General features: G+C 52.8%; 7 protein-coding genes across 7 annotated transcripts; 2 read left to right on the top strand and 5 right to left on the bottom strand.

The window, feature by feature from the left end:
• Positions 1–179: 179 nt before the first annotated feature.
• SUI1_1 (Eukaryotic translation initiation factor eIF-1) lies at positions 180–657 on the top strand (the record flags this gene model as incomplete). The annotated part of the gene is made up of 2 exons (XM_049338418.1): positions 180–291; positions 416–657. 2 exons carry the CDS (start codon positions 180–182, stop codon positions 655–657), a joined length of 354 nt encoding a protein of 117 aa, XP_049204303.1.
• Positions 658–1,050: 393 nt separating this feature from the next.
• J4E93_000457 (uncharacterized protein) lies at positions 1,051–3,690 on the bottom strand (the record flags this gene model as incomplete). Its single annotated transcript, XM_049338417.1, has 1 exon — positions 1,051–3,690. One exon carries the CDS (start codon positions 3,688–3,690, stop codon positions 1,051–1,053), a length of 2,640 nt encoding a protein of 879 aa, XP_049204302.1.
• Positions 3,691–8,078: 4,388 nt separating this feature from the next.
• Positions 8,079–11,531, bottom strand: J4E93_000456 (uncharacterized protein; the record flags this gene model as incomplete). Its single annotated transcript, XM_049338416.1, has 1 exon — positions 8,079–11,531. One exon carries the CDS (start codon positions 11,529–11,531, stop codon positions 8,079–8,081), a length of 3,453 nt encoding a protein of 1,150 aa, XP_049204301.1.
• A 1,100-nt stretch (positions 11,532–12,631) lies between these two features.
• Positions 12,632–14,904, top strand: J4E93_000455 (uncharacterized protein; the record flags this gene model as incomplete). The annotated part of the gene is made up of 3 exons (XM_049338415.1): positions 12,632–12,883; positions 13,046–14,638; positions 14,692–14,904. 3 exons carry the CDS (start codon positions 12,632–12,634, stop codon positions 14,902–14,904), a joined length of 2,058 nt encoding a protein of 685 aa, XP_049204300.1.
• Positions 14,905–15,353: 449 nt separating this feature from the next.
• Positions 15,354–16,254, bottom strand: J4E93_000454 (uncharacterized protein; the record flags this gene model as incomplete). The annotated part of the gene is made up of 3 exons (XM_049338414.1): positions 15,354–15,521; positions 15,575–15,804; positions 16,182–16,254. 3 exons carry the CDS (start codon positions 16,252–16,254, stop codon positions 15,354–15,356), a joined length of 471 nt encoding a protein of 156 aa, XP_049204299.1.
• Positions 16,255–16,509: 255 nt separating this feature from the next.
• J4E93_000453 (uncharacterized protein) lies at positions 16,510–19,010 on the bottom strand (the record flags this gene model as incomplete). Its single annotated transcript, XM_049338413.1, has 3 exons — positions 16,510–16,730; positions 16,781–18,869; positions 18,933–19,010. 3 exons carry the CDS (start codon positions 19,008–19,010, stop codon positions 16,510–16,512), a joined length of 2,388 nt encoding a protein of 795 aa, XP_049204298.1.
• A 741-nt stretch (positions 19,011–19,751) lies between these two features.
• On the bottom strand, positions 19,752–24,244 carry J4E93_000452 (uncharacterized protein; the record flags this gene model as incomplete). Its single annotated transcript, XM_049338412.1, has 11 exons — positions 19,752–19,818; positions 19,870–20,314; positions 20,362–20,418; positions 20,470–20,568; positions 20,620–20,752; positions 20,812–20,847; positions 20,900–20,969; positions 22,321–23,357; positions 23,420–23,537; positions 23,591–23,764; positions 24,162–24,244. The coding sequence occupies 11 exons, from the start codon at positions 24,242–24,244 to the stop codon at positions 19,752–19,754; spliced, it is 2,319 nt and encodes a 772-aa protein (XP_049204297.1).
• Positions 24,245–25,744: the final 1,500 nt, after the last annotated feature.

Here is a 25,744-nt window from a genome sequence, read left to right as displayed (position 1 = left end):
GGCTCCCCCAGATGGGTGGTCCCCTCGCCACTCTTCCCTTGGCCGATTAATACCCTCCACGCTCCACCCAACTACTTGCGACCTTCCTCACACACCCGCACTCTCCACTTCCCGCGACACGACAACCGCCTGCCCTACCGCACCCTTTCAGCACCCGCAGAGCGCCACCAGTCGATTTCATGACCACGGACATCCAGAATCTCAAGTCCTTCGATCCGTTCGCGGAGGCTGATGATGCTGGAGGAGAAGTAAAGTCCACTCAGCAGAACTACATCCATATTCGTATTCAGCGTACGTATGCCCTCCATTCTCTCTCTTCCAGATATTATCTGGTGTGCGACATCGGCGCGCAATCGCTTCCCCTCTTTCCCCATGTTTCAAGAAATCGCGCAAGGCTGACGTCAACCCCCAACAGAACGTAATGGTCGTAAGACTCTGACCACCGTCCAAGGACTGCCCAAGAAGTTCGACCAGAAGAAGATCCTCAAAGTCATCAAGAAGAAGTTTGCCTGCAATGGCACCGTCGTCGCAGACACCGAGATGGGAGAGGTGATCCAGTTGCAGGGAGACCAGCGCAAGGATGTTCAAGACTTCTTGACCGACAAGAAGGAGGGCCTGGGCCTCGATGGCAAGACCATCAAGGTCCACGGTTTCTAAACCCACAATGACGTGGATGCGATGCGCACCGCCGCTCCTCCCGCCGAAGCCGAACGACCGCTCCAAGGTCGTGCCAACAATACGGCGGAGGAAGAGCAAGCCGGCATGTCGCACGTGTGTGGCCCACACGCGACAGTGCTGAGATGCGGTGCGCACGAGCAGATACCCCACGTTGGAGGAGGATAACGATTTTCCTATCTCCATCTCTTTGAAGGAATCGGATACGACGTTTGAAGTTTCGCAGGCTGAAGTATCAGCGCTGCAGGATACTGAGGGAGAGACCAAAGTGGTAGTTTCGGAGGATACATTCAATCAAAGAGTTCTTTACTACGATCATTTCAAGTGACGACGTTGTCTCCAGGGTATCTAACCATTACTGTGCCGTGCTATCCCTTACTCCACGTCCTCATCTTCAACGTCTCTGATAGTCTCATCTTTCTTAGGTGCCTTGGCCTCTTGTTTCCGATACAAATTGGCCAGCTCCTCTGCCTCAGTAGCCTCGTCGATGCCCTTGTCTTCTCTTACTTTCAGGAACCTGGGAAATCTAGTACTCAACCCCCTGTCCTCATTTACCAACCCAATCGCAGCCGTATACGTCGGGCTCAGCGTCAAATCTGCAAAAGCTACCTCCCACACCTCTTGCGGCTCAAACCAAACGGCGGGTGTTCCCGCTCCGCCATTATACTCCACGTAATGTGGTTTCCCAGACAGCACGGTTGTGGAATCCGGGTCGTCTGGATCGTACTTTGCGCGGTTCGCTTTGTAGAAGGCGTCCGTGAAGCCGGACATGCATTTTGTGACGGCTTCCAACTGGCCAGTTTCAGCGTTGCGGATGGCGAGAAGAATGGGTGACCACCATGCTGCTTTGCGTCCAGAGCCATGAAAGGCGGCTATGGGGATAAGGTCGAGGGTTTCAGAGGTGGTGCTGTAGTCCTTCTTTACCTTGAGCCAGCTGTCTAGACGCTTGTCTGGTTCGTAGGTTGAGAGGAGGGCTTTGCGGCGGCCGGATGTCTTCGGTTCGTCTTTCTCGGTATCATTGGACTTTGCCTTTGTTTTCGACTTCGTGGGCTTTTTCTTCTTAGGTGTTGGTGGGAGGGAAGGCGTCTTTTCGATGACTTCGTCGGTTTCCGCCAGTAGGTCGGGGTTGGGTAGGTTGTCGAGGATCTTGACCATGATGCCTTCGCATTTGATGTCCAGGGCGCTTTGGAAAAAGGCTTGGACTGCTTCTACGTCGGCGGACGTGGCATCTAGACTCTTGACCCAGGTGAAATGGTGGGGTATCTCAACAAACAAACTTTTCAGTAGCGATCGCCGCTCTCTGAAAGGCCTGTTGAGCAGCTCCTCGCCGTTCAGGTACATTAGGTCGAATGCGAAGAGACAAACGTCGATCGTCACCGCGCCGATAACGACATCTTTTCTCGCACGATTCGCAAGTGTCTGGAACGTCTTGAGATCTCCGCTCTCGCGATCAACAGCAACCACTTCGCCTTCGAGGATGAAACTTGAGACGCCCTCGCCACGTATCTTGGGAACCAGTGCCACTAAATCTGGATACTTGTCGGTCATAACTTCCAGATGGCGCGAGAAGATCGTGACTTTGCCCTTGTCGTCGCAATGCACCTGTGCTCTTTGGCCATCGTACTTGTACTCGCAGGCGAAGTCTCGTCCTTGTAACTTCGTGAGCATCTCGCCCATGTCGCGCGTAATGCTTCCCAACATGGGCCTGAGCGGGATATGTAGCGACAGCCCACAGCGCACGAGTAGTTCGTCGCAAACACCAATCTCGAGAAGTACGGGTATAAGGTCGTTGTAGTTCGGCCGTCGAGCGAAACATGCCTTTACGATCTCCTCATTTCTGCTGTAGATTTCTGCGAGCTCCTCCTTCTTCAACTTTGCCAGGTCCTTCCGATCGCGGATGTCGAACTCAGCACTCGAAGGTTTCGACAGCATGAAGGCCCGTGACAACGCGATGAGCATAGTGGTTTTGACAGCTCCAATCCGCAGATGTTGCACAAGCGTGCGTACGATGTATCGGCTCTCTTCAGCACCCCGCGCATCTTGTACCAGTCTCTCAACAATCCTCTGCTTATTCTCTACACTACCATGGCCTTTGCTGTTGGCAATCTTGACAAGTGAGTCGAAGACGCTCCTGATCGTCAGAGGCTTCGGTTTACGCAGGGTAAAGCTCTGCTTCTTCTTTGCCTCGAACGCTACATCTCCAGCGTCGCCATATTTGGCGTTCAACACCTTCAAGCCTGCATTGTCCAGTCCGCAAACTTTCTTAAGCGCTTTCGAGATCGCCGAACCTCCCAACCCAAGTTCCAGATCGATGTACGGGGGCGATATTGCGTTCGTCGCGAGCCATACCGCCGGAAGTAGGCTGCTGGGATCGCTTTCGATTATCGTCCGAATGAGGTTGACCAGTGTATCGACAATCTTGATGCGACTCGTCGTGCTGTTAACCAAGATGAAACATCTTGTTAGCAGCGCGTATGTCGCATGCCCTCCGTCGGCCACCCAATGCTTTTGTAACTCTGGTATGTATTTCGCAGGGTCGAATTCGAGAGGGCTCTGATCGAATGGTATGTTCGCTGTGATGACGTCTTCTTCGGATGCGGTCGACTGAAGAGACAGCGTGTTCTTCTTCTGGGTAGGTTCGGCAGATGGCGTGTTTGCTAGAGCCGGTTCGCGCGTTGGCAATGCTGACACTCCAACCTGCCCATCTGCATCTTGCGCTGCATCCTTCGTGTTGGCCTTCTCGGGCTCTTCGTACAGCTCATTTGAGCTCACCGGCTCCTGATTTTGCGCCTGCTGTTGGTCTTCCTTGTCCCATTGCTCCTGGAGTTTGCGCGCGAGCTCCTCGTCGGTCAGCCCTGTGTTGTCTTCGTCCACAGGCGGCTCGCTCGGGCCTGCGTTTGTCGGCGCATCTTTGGCTGTTGCTTTAGCCGTCTGCTTCGCGAAAAAGTAGTCTAAACTTCGTACCGGCTTTCCGGAGCCATCGTTCTTCTTCCGTCGTTTGGAAGGGCTGTTCATGACGTGAAGGCTGGTTCGAGCGACATAGCCATTAGCAACGCGGGTGGCATAGGGGAGTGTGGTACGTCATGACGCGGGCGCTTGGACCCGGCCAAACTCCATCTCACGTGCACACGCGTCGATACACAACCTTGGAAGGCTTTCTCAAACTCCTCAGATTGATTTCATTTTTTCCTCCACGCTCACATCGTACCACAAGGCTCTGACAAGCACATCATCCAGCGTAAAGAAATTCCGAGATGGTCGAAATGACTATGCGCTCTAAGCATATATCGGAGACCACCAATCCTCTGCGCTAGGAACAGGACCGCACCGGGACTCAAGCTCATTCCAGGTGAGGATGGATCGGCCTCTGAACCCTGTCACACCATGACCCTGACGACGAGGTCGAACTGGGTCCCCAAGTTTTACTCTTCTCCTCTCGAACTTCCGATCACCAGCCATCCCCTCCAAGGTTCCATACGTTCCTAGTCATAGTAGTCGAGGTCAACGATCTCCGTCTCTACCACGGGCTTTTCTGGTCGCTCGACAGGCCGCATGCGCTTGTTATTCCGGCCGTAACAGCCATCGCCACGAGGACCAGATGGAGGCCGACCTTCTGCGCCTGGTGCATCACTCCAGCTGCGCAGAAGACCCTGTGTATCATCGTCCGGGCCGCGGATTCGGTTTTCGTGCGCCCCGTCCCACAACTCGAATATACCGGTGTCTTTATCGGTATATCCCTGCTGTCCTCGTATCTGAGACCCTACAGTATACTTCACTACGCGCCCGAGTTAGTGACGCTCAGAGGTGTGGAGGTTCTTCACGGTATCGATGGTGTCGATGAATTCGAGGTAGAAGAGAACGTACGAAAGAGCTTCGCTGTGTCCTTTTGAAGACCGTCCACGAGCGTACGAACCGCCACAACTGGACACAGGCTGAGTTCCGTGCGCAAAAGCTTCGTTTGGCCTTCTTGGTTGCAGGTCAAGATGGCGGCGAACTTCTTGGTGTCATCATCTTCGCAGATCACGATATCTAGCGTTGTGTTAGGCTCCTTGTTGAGTAATGATGAGGGACTCTGGTCTTGCCGTAGAACTTGAAACGTTCGCTGCCGTAAAGAAGACGACAGTTGCCAAGACAAATTTCTTTCAGGATCTGCACCTTCCCGAGCTGATCTTGTTAGCCGATTCAGGTGATGCAGCGACCAAATTGCATACCTTTTCAGTACTCTCCAGCCACGGCTGCCCTGCGATGTTCATGGCTGACGTCTGGCGTACCAGTTCACCATCTTCTATCTCATTGTGTGAGTTCATGGGGACGGGCATGATGATCACTCTGAAGTTGTCGCTGGGAAGATAGAGCTAGTGTTGGAAAGATTTCGATAGGTTGAGGCCGAAGACTGTCGTGAACGAGCGTCGATCGTTCGTTCAGGTCGAAGGTCGAAAGTCAAATGCTGCGTTGGGTTGTTGATAGTGAGGTGGCGAAGAGTGAGAAGAAGAAGACTAGTTGAAGGTTTATATGGCCGGCTAGGATCAGCAGTTCGGGCTCAATACACACTGTCAAACAGGTAAAGGCGCTACTCTCTGCGGCATCTCAGGGTAAGAGAGCGGCATGAGGTCCAACGGCAAGACACCTGACCACGGTGAGTTCACGATCTCGACCTTGGGCACGCGGGGTAGACGCTTACCACTGATTCGGGTGTTCATACGGTAGACTGACGGCATCTATGGGGAACGGTGTTGGAGCGCTTCCAAAAGCGGCTTGCCAGGACAAATAGCGTTTGCAGAGGTGTCGAAGACCCATCGCTAACACGACCTGATGTAACGCCGCAACAAGGTGCCGCCAATCAGCGAGAAGTCGTACAATTTCTTTGCTCATTGTTGGATCTTTCCCCTACGTCCCTTGAAGAGTCATTTGTGGTGACATTAGTAGTCGATGGCACGCATTTGTACATCGACGTAATTGCAAGGCAAACGAGCTGACGACGATTTTATACTTGATGTAATTGGCTTGTGCGATAGAGGGCGACGCCGTTCCTACATTCCTGCTCGTGAACCCAGGCTCGTTCATCAATCCCTTCAAATTCACGTCTTCAAAGCGAACTCTTCTTCCTCAAGTTCCCTGAACTCAGCGAATGTCCCGATCTGTTTTCCTTCAAATGACCATCCGTAGCCTACTGCCGCTCTTTTTCCTGCCTTATCGTTAGTTTCGCTGAGAACCTTCGTTACTACTTATCCGGCATCTTACTGGTTGAACACGATACCAATACTCCTAGAAGAGTCGCCAGTTTCTCAACTGCGTCCTCGACGTTCTGTCCCAGACATGCTCTCAAGACGTCCCCCTTGTCCCGACGGCCGTTTAGTTGGACTTCATAGCGTACAAGACGAGCTTCCGCGAAAGTATGATCGCGATGTACGCAGTCTATCCCGGTACGTGTGTGGTACTGGAATTTTTGGAGCCGTCGGTCGTTACGTCCGGGAACGATATTCGTAAGAACAGAGTGATAGGCATCGCCCCAGAGATAATGGCCACGTTCTTTGATCTGCTCGTACAACGGCATGACTGCGCTGGGACAAAGCTGAGAGCCCGGTGTCGGCATGAGAGAAGAAGAGGTACTCTGCGCGGAACTTGTGTCAGGATGAACTGGCTGCGAAAGGCTCGATGACTGCGTCGTTGCAGGCTGAGCGATCGTGCCCCTGGCGTCGGTGGTAGGGCCAGTGTTGGCAGAGTTATTTGCATCTTATCAGCGGGAGTCAGCAACATTCACTACGCAGACCCCTAATTTGGAGGTTATATATACGCGGCTTCTAGATAGAGCGCGCACTCGGTCTAGGAACTCCTCTCAAGGATCCATCGATCGTGTTCGTAGCACAGGTATTGGATCCGGAGTGCTTGCTCACCTGGACGCAGTGAAGAACTCGTGTCTTTGTTTTTGCGGAACAGGTTCCTGAGGACGAATTTGATCGGAGGTGTGCCATTACGAGCCATCGTAGCCGTATGTACAGCTTTTCTTTTTGGGTGCTAGCCCTGTAAGTATATTGGCCACGTGCGTCGATGATGGCGTACTAATTAACGATGTTGACGATACTGACGAACGGATGTACACTGGATAGAGGTAATGACATGCGATGTTGACAGATCTGTGTTCATTGTAAGAAGTCGTGCCTTCGCACTAGCGCGTGATTTCGTTCTTGATGGAAGCGACCGTGCAAACACCTGGGTAGTCTTGCAAAGTCGGATAGGCGCGTGCGAGCATTTGGCAGTGACACTCTTATGATCACCCAAGAACGGCATTGAAAAGAACGAGATACCAAATGTGCGATAATCCACATGTTACGACTGTTCTTGTATAGCTTCCTCTTTCCATGATTGAGAGTGGATGGCTACCATCTGTTGGATCGTGGCCAATGCTCTGCACACAGCGGTGAACAGTAGGAGATTGAACAGCATGGCTCCTTGGTAAACACGAAGTCTTATCTTCTGGGCAGTGTGTGAATTATCAGGAGAACACCGCACCTGTCGGCGAAGCAAGACACTGGGCTTGTTCAAAACATTCATGGATACATGTTGATTTGCGTTGCATATCTGTCAGGCTCAATGTAGATGTGACATGCCATGTGCTGCAAGGTCAATCGAACGAAACCCTGATGGACATTTGCGAGGAGCATAGATTCGAAGACATAGATGTTGTGATGTGAGGTGGAAAGCCAAGAGATTTTCTAGACTAGGATGCAGGGTAAGGGTGATCCTACCACCAGGAAGCGGCGACCTGCTGTTGTCACTAAACCCTGATGAAAGGCCACTCAAACTGATCGCTAGCCTGTAACTCAAAATGGATGGAAATATGCAAGGCGAAGACTTGATGAAGGGTGAGGTTTTCACAAGGTGCAAGGGTGTTGTGCAGCAGTACCAACAGGTTCTTGATATAGAATTCGCGGACTGAGTCAACAAGCACGTCATGGTCATGCCTTTGCGGTGCACACAAGTTCTTCAGCTTGAGCACAATACGACTTTGATAGCATCTATGCATTTGATATCTATATCGGTAGATCGCCAGCTTCACATCTAGCCATGGCGTGATACTGTTCATGTCTACCCTCGTCGCAAGTTCCCACCATGGTATAAAAAGAAGAATCATACAAGCTACGAAGCAAAAGAAGAAAAGCGCGGGCTCAAATCATCCGCCGAGAAGGCTGACACCGCGTCCATGTCAGATAGAATACATAATCCGGTGGAAATCCCACCGTGAACCGCAAGACAGCAGAACCTGTTGAAGCGCAAATTATACCGTAGTCCCGCTAACCCAATGCTAGAAAAACGCCAAGAACGTGCAAAGAAAACATTGTACACAAATCGTGAATGGAATGAACGCAATTACAGCTGATATGCTGGTCTCATCCCAAAGTCTTCTAATCAATGGTGATGACGTCGTTTTTGGACTGCCCTGGACGACCTCCTTGACCGCCTCGACCTTGCTGTTGCTGCTGCGACATTTGCTGGCGGCCGTTTGGCATCTGCTGCTGTGGAGGTCTGCCGTTCGGAGGTTGGCTTCTGGGATGTTGCTGCATGTTCGGGTGCTGTTTCCCAGCTTGCGCCTGAGCCTGTCTTTGCTGCTGCTGACGCGCTTGCTGCTGTTGTTGTTGCATCCTAGCCTGCTGCTGCTGGTTTCCCTGCTGGTTTCCGTTCACCTGTGCAGGCGCCTGTCCTGGCCCAGATCCCTGGTTCTGCGCTTGTTGCGGGGGCTTTTCAAGCGGTGGAGGTGCAACATAACCTCCTGCCATTTTACAACTCAAGACACACTCATCCAGCTTGAGTAGTGCTTCAGGGATCGCGTCCAAGTCCGCCACCATGCCGTTTCGCGTACCAAACCATCCTGGGCCCTTCCCACTGAAGAGTTCCTTCAGCTTGGCCTGTAGGCTGTCGAGACGCCTATGACCAGGCGCACGCTCGGGAGTTGGTAGATTTGGAGGATCCTTTGGACGCAAGTTGTCTTCGATGAACCAGTACACCTGGTCATCTTTGGGCTGAAGGCGCACGTCGAAAGTGCAGACCGGATTGTCATAGGTGAGTCGGTATTTGAGGACGGAGTGAACATGAATTGCGGGGTTACTATAGTTGCCTGGCGATCGTTCCTCGACTTCGCGCAGGGCCTTGAAGAGGGGCCGGGTCGCGACGAGAGTCGTACAGAAGCGATCTAGGCCATCGACATCGCTGACGTCCGTGGTTGGGAAGGAAGGCAACCGATCGTTGGCGATCTCAGTAAGCAGATGGAGAATCCGATGGTGCGGATTGTTATGCGACAGCTCGATGGTAAGCTCCTTTTCAGCGCCAAAGTTGACAGTTGCAGAGTATGGCGATGGACCGTACTGAAACTGTACACGCTGTAAGGAAGAGGACGAAAGCCGCATTTGACGCTTCTGAAGGGTACTGGCAAAGGTACGAAGACGGTTAACATCTCGCAGTCGTGCTCGCAGCTCTCCTAGGATATCTTGCCCAAAGGGCGTGGCAAGAAGAATCCTGAAGTTGCCATCTTCTGAGAACTTGAAGGCGGTCTGTGGTGAAGCTGCCATGAGCTTGTGCATGTCTGCAGCAACAGACTTGACCATTTTACCGACAGCCATATGCCAGACGTCCTGAACCCCAACTTTCAAGCCTTCACACGTAATCTTGATGTCTGATTCAAGCCATGAGTCTTCGTCTGCTTGGGGTACAAGAAGGTCTGGAGTTTGCACGTGCAGCACCCATCGACGGGGAACACAGCCAGCTTCCACGGATGAGCCTGCTTGCCCTAACTCAGGTCGCAAACTGAAGTTCTTCTTCTCCTTTTCTAGTTGACGAGCTGTGACACGGAACGACAGAAGCTGCACAGCGACCCTCTCCAGACTTGCCAAGGTGTTGCGATTAATGGGTAAGGAGCTTCCATCAGGCCTGTCCAACTTGATCTGCTCGGCGTATTCGAGGCTGTTTCCACCAGATCCGATTTCGAAGATCCACCACGATTCGCCCGAAGAGTCGATCACCGCCGCGAATGCCCAATTTGGTGTCCAGCCGCGAGGGCAATATAGAGTGGAAGAGATGACATCCAACTTGACTGCAGTCGATACTACCTGCTGTTTCAAGGCTTGCCTCGCGACCGATTGCCAGCCGAGCTGTTGTGCGTTCTTCTGGATGAGACTGAGCAGTGTGCCAGCCAGTACTTGCGTCATTACATGAGCAATCTGCGCTGGCTCTCTGCCTTGGTTGAAAGCGTTCTCCGCCCGCGCTGATAGTGCACTAGCTGGTCGTAGGATGTAGTTACCTGTGACCGATTCTAATGATAGGGTAATTGATGTAGATTTCGTACCCAGCGATGCACTGAGTGTAGAGTCTGCAGGTTCGGTCTCGGAAAGATGTGCATTCGCCGTCACTCCAGACTTGAAACTCTCCTTTGTGGATCGCAAGATATCACTCGTGTGGCGTGCGATGACTTGCTTGATAACGCGTTCCATGGAGAGATCCTTCCAGTCAAAATGGAACTTGACATCTTTCACTTCTTTGCCCTGGCGGAACCAGCGCGTAGTCAGCGACGGTATGGGTGGCCCTCTCCACGAAGTCTTGCCGTTCTTTGGTTTGTTGTTCGATACGCCAATCTCAATCCAATTCTTTTTTCCAGGCTTATCAGTCCAATAAGACACGACGAGCAAGCGATGCACAGGCTCAACCTTGAGAGATCCAGCCCAGCCGCTGCGAACGAGGTTAACAGCCTGCGATCGAAGCACAGAGATCTTGTGCGTTAGGACGAAATTGTTCAGGAAGTCGAAAAGGCCGGTCAGACCCTTCTCCTTAAGAACTACGTCGGCCTGCAGCTTGAGCTGCATGAAGAAACGGCTACCGACAGTGATGGTAGGTGCAGGAGTGAACAGCAACCGGAGATCGATGAGAAACCACTGTTCTGAAGCATCCTCTACAAAGGACATGACGTCGAATTCCAGCTCGTTGGCAACAACGAAGGTTGCGCGTCCAGAATGTACGCGCCAGTCTTGGAGGTGTCGTGGGAGGCTTTCGTGTACGTTGAGACGTATGGAGAGAGAGGTGTTCATGTACCGAAGGAGTTTGAGGGCTTGCTCGGCAGAGATCGGTTCGGGCGGTATGTAGCCCAGGCTCGGCATCCATGACGCTTTCCCTGTCGATAATACTTCCAGGGCGGTCGCAACATCCGGGTTGTTTTCCCTAGCATTATTGGACAGGATTTTGATCTTTTCCAGTTTGTAGTCAGCAGCATCCATATGGGCTGCCTGGGTACTCGCGTGGGCCAGCAAATCAATGAGCTTTGAGATGTCAACGGAAGCTTTCTTTCCCCACTCGGTGAGAACTAGCAGCTTGATAAATTTAGCCCGTTGCTCCTGCGCGAATTGAAGCACAACCAGCTTTTTACGCTTGTTCGCCTCTGCATTCACTTGTGCATTTGCCGCGCCAAGGCCATTGGGGAGAGCGCCGTTCGAGACTGGCGCTATCTGAATGGCGGCCATGTTCTTCAGGACTTCCTCCAATTCATTGTAAGATTCCTGGGATATCCGCAACAACAGTGTCGATAGCGACATGTACTGCTCGGGGCCGATGTGAGCGATCTCTGGGGGCAAATCCGAGTATTGTTCGAGCGTGGGACCGGCCGTTGCTGCGACTGCCATGGATGCGCCGTTGGTGCTGGTTTCGCGCGAAGGACCCCCATTGACAGCAGGTCCCCCTGTCGGCGTGTCACTTCGCGCACCGTTCAGTCCGCCATTGGTCAGATCTCCGTTGTGGCTGCGCTTCCTGTTTTCTGCATCTCGTGAAGCCGTCGCTGAGTCGGACCCGGTGTGGTTCATGTTGAGAATGCCTGGCATACTACGTCGTCCTCCGTCCCGCGGCCTGGGGCGCCGTCTGCGCACCCGTTTTGCGCGCGTCTATAGCTTTCGTGAAGTGTGTGGTCGCGCTTTTTCCTTGATGTTTTCGCGAGAATGTCAACCGCGCGGTGTTTGGATCGTGACCGAGACTGCGTGCAGAGGGCTGACGGTGGAGTCGGCGGTGAAATGCGCAGGTTAGGAGTGATGTGCGCTCATTAAAGCAGATGCTTTGGCGTAAGAATGGAAGCGTCGAGATAGCACGGGGCGCAGTGAGTGTTGAAAGGGCGCTGGTCGAATGCAGCAGGTGAAAGAAAGCGAGGTCGGGGCGCTGCCGACTAGCGCATCGTGGACTGTGAATGCTGCAAAACGTCGTGATGGCAGTCGCGGCCGTAGAGCGGTGGGAAATAGTCCGGAGTGGTCGTGGATGGGGTGCGCGCGTCGTGGGCGGGTGTGTGGTTGCAGCGATGAGGTCGTTGAAACATCAGCAGCCTCTCGTACCGACGACGGGAGGGAGGGCGTGGATTGGGTTTAGCGCCTTGGCTCTCGCTCCACCCATGCATGCTGACGATGGAGCCCTGCATCTCCTGCCAGACACACTGAGGTCGCGTCAGCAACCGAGTCAAGCTTGAGGGCCCAGCTTGCTCTATAATCTGCGTCGACGACACTGCATATCTCGTCGAGCGGATGCGATATAGCTAGCCACTTTGTCACTAGCAGATTCAGTTATTCACCGCATTGCTGTCCGCGGCTCGGCGAGCTTGCGGCTGCGGCGGCCAGTAGTCTATCTAGATGCGAGCTTGAGCGCAAGCGCCTTGTCCAATGTCTTTCTCGGATAAGCCTCTACTGCAAGTAGACGCTTTATCAGATGTTCACAGGTCATGCCCATGGGATCATCCGCTGCCACCCCAACAACTCCACATCTCTCCCCAGCTTGGGCCTGACCTCAGCGTGCCCACTAGAAGTTGCCCTCGGACCTGAATAGCAGCCCGGTCAGCTGTCGCATTTATCCATCGATCCTTCATCATGTCTCAGTTGTGGTGACGCATTTCCGTTGATTAGCGCAGGACCCTGTTTTGTGGACGACTGCTTCCAATCGCTCGATGTCACCTCGCGCGCCCGAGCTCCCGCCCTATGAGCGCCCGACCATCGCGCGCAATGCGTCCTCACAATCCAAAGTCTCGGTGCCGTCCATATCGCAGTCCAACGAGGCAGACGATGAGCAGAGTCTCTCCTCCGACCAGAGCCTCGACATGGAGTCCCACGACTCGCAGCCCCACTACGAGGGCGAAGACACCCGGTTGACCAGCGACAAGGAGCTCCGCGGCTTTTACATGTATGGATGGGCTGCCGAGGTACTTCATTCCTTCCTTCCTACTACCATTCCCACTTGCTTCAGGTACTTGCAAGCTTGCTTCAACATCGCAAAGCTGTGCGCGTGTCTCTGTCGTGATGCTACTTCTGACGCGACTCGGCAAGCTCATGAACCACGCGAGCACCGACACTAACCACTCCAGGTCTTTGTTGTTTGCGGTATCGGATCTTTCATACCTGTAACGCTCGAGCAACTCGCGCGCGAGAATGGCGTCCTTTTATCCGATCCTTCCACACCGTGCAAAGCCACGAAGCCTACCGTCCATCCAGGCCCATCATTTTCCACCAACGCCGTAGAAGCTCTGTTCAAACCGAATCCTGAAAAGGGACAATGCGTCGTTCATATCCTCGGTATCGAGATCAACACTGCGAGCTTCGCCATGTACACATTCAGCATATCGGTCCTCATACAGGCTCTGTTGATCATAAGCATGAGCGGCGCAGCGGATCATGGGAGATTCAGGAAGACCTTCCTCCTTTGGTTCGCATTTGTCGGAAGCATCGCGACCATGCTGTTCCTACCTGTGGTACCCAAGGTGTATCTGCTAGGCGCAGTACTGGCAATCATTTCAAACACATGCTTTGGTGCTAGTTTCGTACTACTGAACAGCTTCCTACCGCTGATGGTGCGCTTCCACCCTACAGTCAAGTACGCCGACTCAATCGCAGACGAATCGTACGTAGACGAGGAAGACGAGGCGGAGACAGAAGAAGACGATGAGAGAGGTGGAGAGACTCCGACGCAGGAGAACATAATACGAGGAGCGCAATACGCAAACCAGCTCGGACAAAGAGAGGGCCTTCTTGACGAAGTCGCCGATGCGACAACGGCCCTGTTGCCAAGTAATCTTTCAGCCGCCGACCTGACAATCCCAAGGGCGAGAAGCAGGTCCGCTCCTTCAGTGGAACTCGCACTTGCAACCAAGATCTCGTCCTACGGTATCGCGATCGGTTACATTGCTGCTTTGCTTGTGCAAACTATCGGTATCCTCATCGTCATTGCGTTCCAGTCCTCCAACTTTGGCCTCCGCCTGGTCCTCTTCGTTATCGGCGCGTGGTGGTTCGTCTTCACACTACCGACAGCGCGCTGGCTGCGTCCCCGTCCAGGACCGCCGCTGCATATCGGTGCCCAAACCTCCAACTTTGGCACCGCCCTTGCGTACTTTGCATACTCGTGGAAATCTCTTGGTCGTACAGCGACGCACGCGCGTCATCTCAAAGATGTACTACTCTTCCTCGCAGCGTGGTTCCTACTTTCAGACAGCATTGCCACTGTATCCGGTACAGCGGTGCTCTTTGCAAAGACAACGCTAGGAATGTCTTACGCCATGCTCGCCCTAATCAACGTTATCGCAACAGTCTTCGGTGTTCTGGGCGCCTTCCTGTGGTCACGACTATCTGCTTTCTTCCGCCTGTCGCCAACACAAACAATCCTACTCTGCATCATGCTCTTTGAAGTAATTCCAATATACGGTCTTCTAGGGTATATACCAGCAGTTCAGCGCTTAGGTTACCTGGGTTTGCAGCAGCAGTGGGAAATGTACCCTCTAGGCGCAGTCTACGGCTTCGTCCTTGGTGGTCTCAGCAGTTACTGCCGTGCGCTATTCGGCGAGCTCATCCCTCCTGGCTACGAAGCCGCCTTTTACGCTCTATACGCCATTACAGACAAAGGCAGCAGCGTCTTTGGTCCCGCTATTGTAGGCGCTATCACCGATGCTTATGGCGAGATCAGACCGGTAAGTCTGCTCAACACTTCTGAATTTCATGCCTCTTACTAATTGAACTACAGGCCTTCTGGTTCCTAGCCATCCTAGTCGGTCTCCCCTTCCCCATCATGATGCTCGTCAACGTGGACCGCGGCCGCACCGAAGGCGCTGCCCTCGCCAAAACCCTCGAAGAATTGGCACATGCTCAGGATCCCAGTCACATAGACGCCGATGATAATTTGTCACAGGAGATCAGAGATGACCTCCGTAGCTCGTTTTCTTATCAGCGCTCTTGAGTCGTCGAGAGACCTGCATCATAACGCTGTTTACGTTCTGTCACGTTGCATTGGGATGTTGTTTGCGCAGTCTTAGTAACTCTGTTGGCTCGCCAGCTGGCCTGGCAGGCTATGTTTCGTGCGATTCATGCATTAGTGTCTGTACTGCATTGTATGGGCGCTTTTCTGCCTTTGGGATCTCACCTCTCATCTCTTGTTCGGTTTGGTTTGCATCATTGTGGGTTTGTCAGGGTGGCGTTGGAGAGCATATTAGCGACGTCTATAGTACGATGTGAATGATATATACGCAAACGCGATGCACTTTTGTCCGTTCTTAAGTAGTGCGTCTTTAAACCTGGATTATCTGACTTCACTAGATGGTCCTGGTATGCTCACACGACACCGTTCGCCATCGCCAGCACATGGTACCCTACGCATCACTCGCGCCACTGTGACAGCGTAGCAGACACTTACCCGTCGAGATCGAACCTCTCCCTCTGGTCCTCTCTCTCTTGTGGATCAGGGATTTGCTCCGCGATCATCTCCCACATCTCCTTCACAATCTTTTGCCTCTTCTTTGCCACGCGAATGCTCTTCTTCCATTCCTTCTCAATAGCTTCTCGCTCTGATGTCGTGACCTTATAGAATTAGCACAAAGATGCATCAATCACTCTGAGTACATTGAACCTACCTTCTTCGCTTTCCCCTTCTTCAGACCATCAAGTCTAGACTCGATCTGCTCTTTCTCCGTCTCAAGAGTGGTAACACTGGCGACAAGATCTGCTGTGCTGAGCGTAGAGTTGAGGCTGGACAGTGAGCCGCGGAGGTTCTTTGCGGCTGCGACAAGAGTGGTGGTTTGTGTGCGGAGATCGAGAATGGTTTCGTCGAGCGTGGCGAGTTGTTCAGTAGTGCATGCATCGGCTGCGTTCTACAAGTAGGTCAGACCTGAGCAGATGCTGTATAAGGGAAAGAACTGAACCTTACCTGCAAAGCGTGGTATACGATTTGCTTGCCTGGAGATGTCAGTTGGGTTGAGTTACATGCAGCCTCGACAGAGCTCACCAGCGGCACGCCCCTCAATTGCTTTCTGCTCGTGGAGATCTTTCAGAATTTTTGCGGCAGATGCTGCCTCAAATCAGTCATTGTCTGGTAGAAGTGAAGGTCAACGAACCTTTTGTGACCTTGTTGTGTAGATTCGCCGACACATCGATAGCCGAGTATGGGCGGTTTTGCTTGCCTGCGACCAGTCAGTCTCTGAGAACAGAGCTCTCAGATGTGAGGTGAGGTGAGTGACTCACGTAGATACTCCAACACCAGATCTGCGGCCTCGTTGGCTGTGGCCTTCTCTTCTGTCTTCTTGCGAGGTGCCATTTTCTGCTCCGGTAGCGATGGTACAACAGATTGAGAGAAGAAAAACGCGTTGCTGGATATGAGATGCGCTTGGGTTGAGATGGCGCTAGGTCACGGGCGCACTCCAGACGGAAGGAGCCATCCTCGACCCAGGCAGGTGGGGTGAGCATGCTACGAGCAATTGGATAAAATAACGTTGAGACTGGTACCATGTATATATCATGTAAATACTTGATTCGTTACTGCAGGCGCAGTGCCAGCTCGTTAATTAGCACTTCAGCCTCCACGTTCACCAAACTGTGTAGCCCAATCCTCAAATTCCTTCAGTCCTTGCTTGCTTACAGACGGTCTGATAGTCTGCAGACTAGCTACAAAATCCTGGTATTGTATCGGTCGTATTTGATCCATCGTCATGGAGAGTAACTTCTCGCCCAGTGAGCGCAAAGGGCCCATTGCAGCGTCTTTTGCAAGCGCCGTTATATCGGAACCAGAGAAACCTAGAAAGAGATTAGTATGGCGCTGCATATCCTCAATGACCATCACATACCCTCAGTGAGCTTGACCAAGCGATCCAGATCACGGTCGCTCAACTCATGTTTCTGGTGGCTCAATAGTGTCTGGACTTGTTGCTTCCGGACCCAATCTTCGGGCAGTGGGATATATTGCCTTCTTACAAATCGTCGTCTTGCTGCCTCATCAATCGCCCACGGCAGATTCGTAGCTGCGAGGACGAGAACTCGAGTTGCGTCGCCCCTCTCTTTGTCCTTGTCAGTGACCGCGCTCCCTGCAGCTGCCTTTTGCAGATCGGACCACTGAATGAGGAACTCGGTTTTGATGCGTCGCGATGCTTCGTGTTCGCCGGATCCAGAGCGCGACGAAAGGAGTGAGTCGATCTCGTCGACGAAGATGATTGATGGCGCCAGCATCTTTGCAAGCTGGAAAAGTGCGCGAACAAGCTTTTCTGACTCGCCTAAAAACTTCGACGTCAGACTACTAGCTGATATAGCGAAGAAAGTAGACTTTGACTCTGTAGCAACTGCCCTGGCCAACATAGTCTTTCCAGTTCCAGGAGGTCCGAACAAGAGCATTCCGCGTGCAGGTTCTCGCAGACCCATAAACAGGTCAGGCCTCAAGAACGGGTACACTACCGTCTCTTTCAGGGCGGATTTCGCAACTTCAAGCCCTGATACGTCGCTCCAGTGTACCTCGTCTCCCTGTATCACGATCTCGTTCAAGATTTGCTGTGCTGCTTGCTTATCGACGCCCCGTGGCAAATTCTTCATGATCTCATCCGTCTTTCGCTTCCATTCATCAGTCTCTTCTGGCTCCAGTTCCGCCTCAGAACTATCCGCGCCTGGGGTATCTGGTAGTTCTGCACGCATCGAATTGCCTCTAGCCCTGCCCTTCCGCACTGGAGATGGCCTCTGCTTCAGCAAATCTCCGTCCTCTCCCAGTGATATAGACTCGGGTGAATCCTCCTGCTCTGAACTGCTTCGAGCTTGTGTGTCGTTGCTCTTGGGTTTCGGTACAAGTCTCCTTGTCGTCGGATCCCACATGACTCCACCTCGCTCGCTACCACTGTCGCCGTACGAATGGGCTGCAGCAGACGCGGCAAGAGATCGAGGGTCCGGTGTGGGCTTGGGATACTCCTTTCGGTACGATGGTAATGCTGTACTGGGTCCTTGCGCGTTGTTCACTCGACTCAACCCCACAGACTTTCGGGGTATTGCTGGCGCTGTTCGCTCGCGTGCAGCAGGTTTGACCGGCCCCGGATCAGTTTCACCACCAGGTGGTGGAACCGCATATGCAGTTGACGCTGACCCCTCGCCAGCTCTGAAATAGAACGGTGCTTGTGCAGGCGGCGGTTGTGCTTCGGGTTTCGGAAAATAAGCATTCGGTCTCTCAGCAGCCGGCTTATCGAGGGAGGAGCGAGCGGAGGGTGTAAGAGAGCTAGTCGATGGGTTCGGGGCCCCCAATGTTGGCCGAGTGGAGGATGCCGTGGTTTTGACACTCCACGCTTGGGTAGCCGCCTTTGAAGCATCCGGACGACTTCTCAACGTGTTGGGCAACTTCGCCGAAGATGGCTTGCTCTCTCTCCCAGGTCTCAGTGTCCGTAGCATTCTGCCACTCTTCTCCGGGGATGGTGTACGCGTCTTCTTCTCTCCCGCTGGTCCTGGAGATAGCGTCGATGCGCTCCGAGTCTGGGTCAAGCTGTTATCCCGTATGGAGCCAGTACCGGAGCTCTTCCGTGGCGCCATCGCCGGACGGTATGGCAATGCTGGCGGTCTTGAGAGATCGGTGTACTCTATGGGTGGTATAGATCCGGCGCCGAGCCATGATGTAGATGCGCTTGAATCGTTCTGCGATAGGGGCACGCCGTGGGGTGGTGGTGTGGGTGCATCGTTGTCTGACGAGAGCGAGGCAAGGCTCTCTTTCGACTCCTTGCGACTCTTCTTCAGCGCTTCCAACAGATCCACGCGCTCTTTACATTGCAGCTCCAACTGGCGTAGCGATTCGATCAGAGCCCTCTCTGTTTCGGACGCGGGGCGGTAGGTCGAGGGGTTGCGACGGGCGTTGTGGTAATAGATATGGTCAAGGGCGGTTTTCCACGATCGCAGCGCTTCTTTCTCGTTGTTCTATAGGCCTCTCTGTCAGTGATCTGGGCACATGCGACACTTGGCGGGTGGTTGGGCACTGACCTGGCCCTCAAAGTAGACGGCAGTCGAGCAGGCTAGGAAAGCCTCGTCGTAGGCTTTCTGCGTCGTGTTGGCGCGCATAGCGGAAAACATGTAGATGATGCGCCCAATTCACGCGGGGGGTGGCGTGGAGGACGAAATAGGTGTCTCGCGTCCAGTCTCGGGCTCGTGTTTGTAGATTCGTCGCCGGTCTTAGTTCGCGCGGGTGTGTGACGTAGGTAGCTGCGTTTCGCAACCGCGAAGGCTGAGCAGCGACGACCATGGAAGACAGCTTTGTCCTCAAGCATCCATGCATCCTCTAAGCAACTGGGTACGCTCTCTCGCGCGCTACTACATCACATCACAAGGTGATACTGTTAACCCAGGGTACGCGTGCTCTCACACAGCCACGCACGAGGAAGGCGCATGTGCAAGTGGGGCTGCTCTTTGCGCCCGGCTGTTATCGATTACGCACCTTGTTTGGGCTGAAGAGCGGAAATGTTCTTGGGTCTTGAGTGACGCCGACACTGAATTTGCTATATGATACAAGAATGCGCATGCCGTCGTGTGCTCGCATAACCAAGCATCCAGTACGCCGCCAGATCGGCTTCCACAAAAGCCTCTATGACTATACAATGGCAGTGAAGAAGCGTCGCGACACAGCCCTATGCTCCTCCAGCGCGACACACAATGCTCGACCTTGCTTTGGATGCCCAATACTGCCATGGTCGCTACTCTCCGCGACACTGCGCGTATGTCGTTCCGTGGGTAATGCGCATATCGCGGTATCAGAGGGCTCTCGTAATGGTTCAAAAGAAGATCAGTCAAATAGTCGTCTCCCTGTTATATGGCCGTTGATGAGTTGGTGCTCCTCCGAATGAAGAAAGCCTTGGCCATCTCGTATGCGGACCTATGCCATGTCAGATCAACACCGGTTGCGGTGTCAAAGCTCAAAACTCACCAGCAAATAGCCGTGCTTGGCATGGTGGTGATGATTCGAGGTTTCAAACCACGGAAGTATCCCCTGTATCCTTCCCTTTGGTGGATAATTTTGGCTGCCTGGATTAGGCCGGAGACGTTCTTCAATTCTGCGTCTCGAGCATTGCCGCGTGTTTGTAATAGCGTCTTGATGACATCGAGGGGGGTTGTGAGCCCCGCTGCAAATCCTCCGGCGATACCTCCGGCGAAGCAGTGCGTATAGGGGTCGTAGCGGCCGGTCGGGTTCATGACCTTGGACATGGATTCGTAGGCCATGAATTGGAGTGCGGTGAATGGCACCGTCATACACAGTGTAGTGGGGTATGAGACGTAGAATGCACCCACGCCCTCAGTGCGGAGAACCTCTCGGGCGCATTGAGGGACGGACTTGTAGATGGAACCGTGCATTTGCATGCGTTGTTTTATGACTGCGAGATTCAGTAGGCGCGGAGCGAGGTCGTGATGCGCATCTTACCGTCAAAAGGATTCATCAGCGCATCGCTGGAGATGGTGGCCGCGGCACCACTGGCAGCTGTTGATGGTCAGTAACTGCTCCCGCATTTGTAGTCGTGGTATTGCGCACCTGCCGCCAGGGGGTGATGCTCATGGCTCTCGCCCTCATTGCCCCCGAGGGCGTGCTTCGTAGCTTCGTACGATGCAAAGTAGACAGCGTGCGCGGGACCTGCATTCTGTCAGTTCTCCTTGCCGGTCTTGCTCGCCCGACACTACCCACCTGCGCCCATTACCACGCTCGACAGTCCCCTCCACAGTGACCAGAAGCCCTCCGCTCTAGATATAGTGACCATGGCGTTCGAGATACCGCTGTACATGGCGCTCGGCGACGGGTTGACGATCTGCATGCGGGTCTGTCCGGAGTCAGCGCGCTGTCGGCAGTGCATGAAGAGCCTGGTGGGAAGCTGCGAACCTTGAGCAAGTCGACGGGGTACATCACCGAGTGTTCCTATCGTCGGGTCAGTCGGGACATATACACGGCGGCGACCTCGGAGACGTACCGCAACACCTGCGAATGCGCCCGCAAGCATGTTGGCGGTGAGGGAGAAGTTGGGCGGGAGCGCTTCATAACTGGCGCGCAAGTCAGCGACGGGTGTATCCAATGTGCGGTGGTGCAATGGAGCTGTACTCGTGTTCTTCTTCGATAGGAACTGATGGCCGATCATTGGGGGCCATAAGTCGGCCGGCTACTGGCGCCGCGGATTCCAGGTTTGCGACTTGAGAGGGTTTTTGTTTTTGTGGTGGACGTAGAGCCTCCGCGCGTCGATGCAGAGGGGCGACTGTGGTGAGTGGGCAATGGTTTGAAATTGAAGTTGTTACTTTTGTTTGCAACTAACGGAAGCGCGAGATGACTTCAGCCGAACGCCGAGACGTCAGACCTAAATTCCACCCGGCGACTAGGTACTCTCGCTGAGTCGCTGCTATCTGCCCTCTCCGTACCCATGCCTTCAGCAGCGATGCCGGAGCTTCCATGGCAAACCTGCGCATGCGCATGCCACTTCACCTGCCAGCGGAGTTTTCATCCTGATGCTGTTTGCCATGCGCACGGCACATTTTCGCGACGCCCTACCCAAATGCCCCGTAATCGGTGACAGGTGCCCGCGGAGATCAAGTACATCATCAACGCGATAGCTCGACTCGGCCAAGGTGCCTCGGATGTGGGAGGGGAACGCTGCTTGGTATATCTTATCAGATCATCTCCGCCCGCACTGGGAGCCCGCCACACACGTCTGGTCCGCTGCCACTCGTCTACACGCTGTTCGCAAAGCTTGGATTTGCTCACGATACCCCGCAAAGTCGGCAAGTCTTGCTTAGCGCATCCAGACTCGCATGCTGAATAATGTCCGATCTTGGGATGGTTTGCATACTGGATGCCCGAGCTTCATCTGCAAAGCTCGCTAGGTGCACTAAGCACGGTGTTAACAACAAATGGACAACCAGCGGACTTTCGTCTCCACGCCGCCTTGAAAGCGTATATGCTGAATGAAATAATAGGGCAAGTCTACACACGGGAATCTGGACACCCGGAGCTATTTCCTGTAGATAGCTCACGGTTCCCTGGTCCGAGGCTATCCCATCCAGATTCGAGCAGGATGAGCAACTATCGTACAGCCGGCTGCTGATCGTACAAGTACAATGAACGCGCGGTCTTCATGTGCTGCAACAAGCAATGCTATCCAGCCCCTCTGCCATGCCACGTTACGAGATGCCACGTCCGTGAACAGCTGGCGATGCCGTGATCCGGGATACCGGAGGTCCTTATATCTTGTTTGCGCATCAGCACTCGCACCGCTTGTACCACCGGGGAAAGCTGACTACGTCCCTGATGTTAGATACACCAGCGAGGTAGCACAGGAGTCGATCGAACCCTAGACCAAAGCCTCCATGCGGTACACTGCCGTATCGGCGGAGATCCACATACCACTGCAGGGAGCCGTCTGATGCGTCGGTAGTGCTATCCGGCGTTTGTTGAAGACCGTGTTCGTCCATAGATTGCAAAAGTTCTGCTAGTCGGTGTTCACGCATAGAGCCTCCGACCAGTTCACAGATCTCGGGTACAAGTAGATCGAAGCATGCGACTGTCGAGGCGGCCGGATCGTCAGCTGTCGGGTCATTTGACGGCGCCATATAAAAAGGCTTGATGTTACGTGGGTAGTCAGTGATGAATACGGGTCCACCGCGTCCCAAGCTCTCAGCCAAGAATCGTTCGTGCTCCGTCTGGAGACCATCTTCATGACCAGGTGCATATTCAAAATCCGCCTTGCCCTGAGCCACTGCGTCTTTGAGGTGTTGTATCGCGGCCGCGTAGGTGGTTCGAGGCCATGGCCCCGCTACCAGCCCCTGCCACCGTTGTGCGAGGACAGTGTGCGACACGGATGTGCTCTCTTGGTCCTGGTCTCGTGCTCGTGCCTCGAGAAGCTCTTGACCTACAATCGACTTTTGTAGTTTCAACGCAACGGAACGCAGCATGTTTTCCACAACATCCATGACGACATTCACATCCTCTGTGAAAGCTAGTTCTGCTTCCAGCATGTAGAACTCGCTAAGATGACGGGCTGTATCACTCTTCTCGGCTCGGAATGTTGGAGACAAGGCCCAGACCTTGTTTACTGACTGAGCTAAAGCCTCTAGGTGAAGCTGACTAGAGACCGTCAGATACTTGGGGGAACCGAAGAACATATCTTCTTGCTTTTTGGCCTGATTCGAAGAGCTCTTGTCTGGTGAAGACGGTGCTGCAGGCGCCACAGTGAACACCTCTCCTGCGCCCTCGCAGTCTGAGGAGGTGACGATTGGTGGATGGCACTGAATGAAGTCATGTTCCGCAAAGTAGTTGGTCACTTGTGCAGTGACTAGCGATCTCAGCCGCAGGAGAAGCGAATTAACTGGTAGTCGACTTCGGAGATGTGGGAGTGTGCGCAAAAATTCGGGCGTTTGATATTTCTTCTGGATTGGGTAGGCCTGGAATTAAGATTCAGATCAGACATCGGGCAAGACTCCGAGGCTCACTCATGTTGACTTACTGTGGCATCATTCTCCCCCAGTATCCGCACATGGTTGACTTGAAGTTCATGGGATTGGCCTTGGCCTGGCGAGGGTGTCCACTTTCCCGTGACTGTCACTGCAGCGCCTGTGGAGAGTCTGACAGCACAGCATGTCAGTACTTACAGGGTATCCTGAAGGGAGCTACTGACCCTTCTGCTAGTTGAGGAGGCAGGACGGCCTGGACTGTTTGCAAAGTCGAGCCGTCGCCTATAGCCGCGAATGCGATGCGTTTTTGCTTGCGCACTGTCCGTACATAGCCGTTTATCGTTAGTGCCTCATTATCCTGTGCGCTCCGATGAGATGAACTGGCCGATTGAGTTGGCCTTAGCAGCTCAGCAATAGTGTTTGGACAGAAGGTGGAACTGCAGCGGGGACGGCATAGTGATAGTGCATGTGCGCAAGGTAGAGCGGTTCCCCGGTTTCGGAGTAAGTGCTGGGGACGGACAACGCCCCTCCGAACAGACAGGAGCCAATTCATTTACGCGTCGGCAAATTTCGATCGGCCAGGAGCTGCGCGGTGTAGCGTAGAAACAGCACTCTCTATCACACGTGCGGGTTGATGTCTGTGAAACCTTGGAAAAAAACGAAGGACGCTTGGACCCCACGCTAGGATCGCGAAGGCCTCGCCCGTGCCGTTCCTGTGGCTCGTTGATCTCGACTGTAACACTTCAGCCATAGCTGAAACATCATGTGCTGCAAGGACCGACCATGTCCTTTCACGAGATTTGAGGCCCATGAGCGTAGCGCCGATGGCCTTCGGAGCCTGTGGTCTTGGTGTTCTTCTTGGTCGTTCCCTTGACCATCATTGGGTGGGTCAGCTTCTTCCTCCCCTCCACCGCCAGTAAGCACACCAACACACGAACGCCACGCCCCACCAAGCTCGACGGCCGTTTGTACAACCTTTACCGTGTGCCAGGATACTTTTAGGCAAGGACTGCTGGCAAAAGAATTTGCAGAGCTCTTAGCTTAAAATAATTATATTAATTTTTTTATAACTATATAGCCTAATCTTTTATTCTATATAAAGAAGTTTATATTATACTTTAGCTATAGTTATAAAAGTACTTATATTAAATTTTAAAGTTCTTTAAAGTAACTTCTTACTATAGCTTTATAATTTATTTTACCTTAAAAATTATATTATATAAGTAATCTACTTAGTTATATAGTATTTATCTAATATTTTTAAAGTATTTAATAGTATTATAAAGCTTAATCTTAGCCTCTATATAAGTAAAGTTATATATAAAGTTTTTAAAAGTATAAAAAAAAGTAATACTATTAAGCTTATAATTCTAGTAAAAAAGGTATATTATACTCTATTTAATATTAAATAAGATAAAAATATATTATTAAAAGCTTACTTATATTAAGTACTTAGTAAAGAGTAAATTTAAGTTATTAAAAGATATTATAGCTTAGCTTATAGTAGTATATATTAGTATAGTTTAAGATAAAAAGTAGTAAAAAAGATTAGCTCTTTTTAAGTATAAGTTATAGCTAGGTAGCTAAAAATAAAGTTTACTAAGATATATTTTTAACTAATAGGTAACTATCTTACGTAACTTTAAAAGACTATAGCATTAGCAAGCCTTAGGCGACCTGTTATTAAAGTGGCGGAAATGCTCGCTAGATGGACGTTTTCGTGCCACCTCCGCTGGCGGTGAGGAAGACGCCTCGTAGAACGCCATGCATTCCAGCAGAGTACCATTACCCTGCATCCGGATCTTAGTGCCGACGCTATTACTGCGACGCTATATCGTGCAGGATCTTGGTTAGCAGCTGTCATCATCGGCTTGCTCAACGCCGCCAGATCTTTCTAAACCGCTTTCAACCCTATGCAGATCGCTTCAAGGCCTGGACGATCGATCCAGCCACACATCCCTGCTCCAATTTGCTCCTAGGAACCCGACACGGCACTTGGTGGCTTGAGGTGCCTGGCAGCTCTGTGGGTGCACAGCATGGCCCCAGGACCAGGATGAACTTTGCAATCACAAGGCGCGGCTGCTACCGGCCATTCGACATCTGTGTCTTCCCTAGACTGCTCGGGCACACGACTCATGGCTCCATCTTTCCTGCAGGTCTGCGCTACGGCTGGTGTAGATGCTACCCGCGATGACTGCATGCACAGGGGAAGGCTTGATTCCCGCAGTGGACTACCGTTTTGGTAGCTGGCGCAGTGGAAATGCGCCAGCTTAGTCTCCGGGGTCCATCTGGAACCATTATTTAGCTGCGTTATCACACGCCCTTGAGTAGTTGCTCAAGTGATATACTACCCTCTCGCCCGTTGGGTCACAGACTCG

The sequence above is a fragment of the Alternaria ventricosa genome (genome assembly GCF_023758065.1).
Source record: "Alternaria ventricosa strain BMP 2768 chromosome Unknown scaffold_1, whole genome shotgun sequence".
Taxonomy (NCBI): domain Eukaryota; kingdom Fungi; phylum Ascomycota; class Dothideomycetes; order Pleosporales; family Pleosporaceae; genus Alternaria; species Alternaria ventricosa.
The sequence above is the reverse complement of the archived record's forward strand: the minus strand, read 5'-3'. Positions and strand labels throughout refer to the sequence as shown.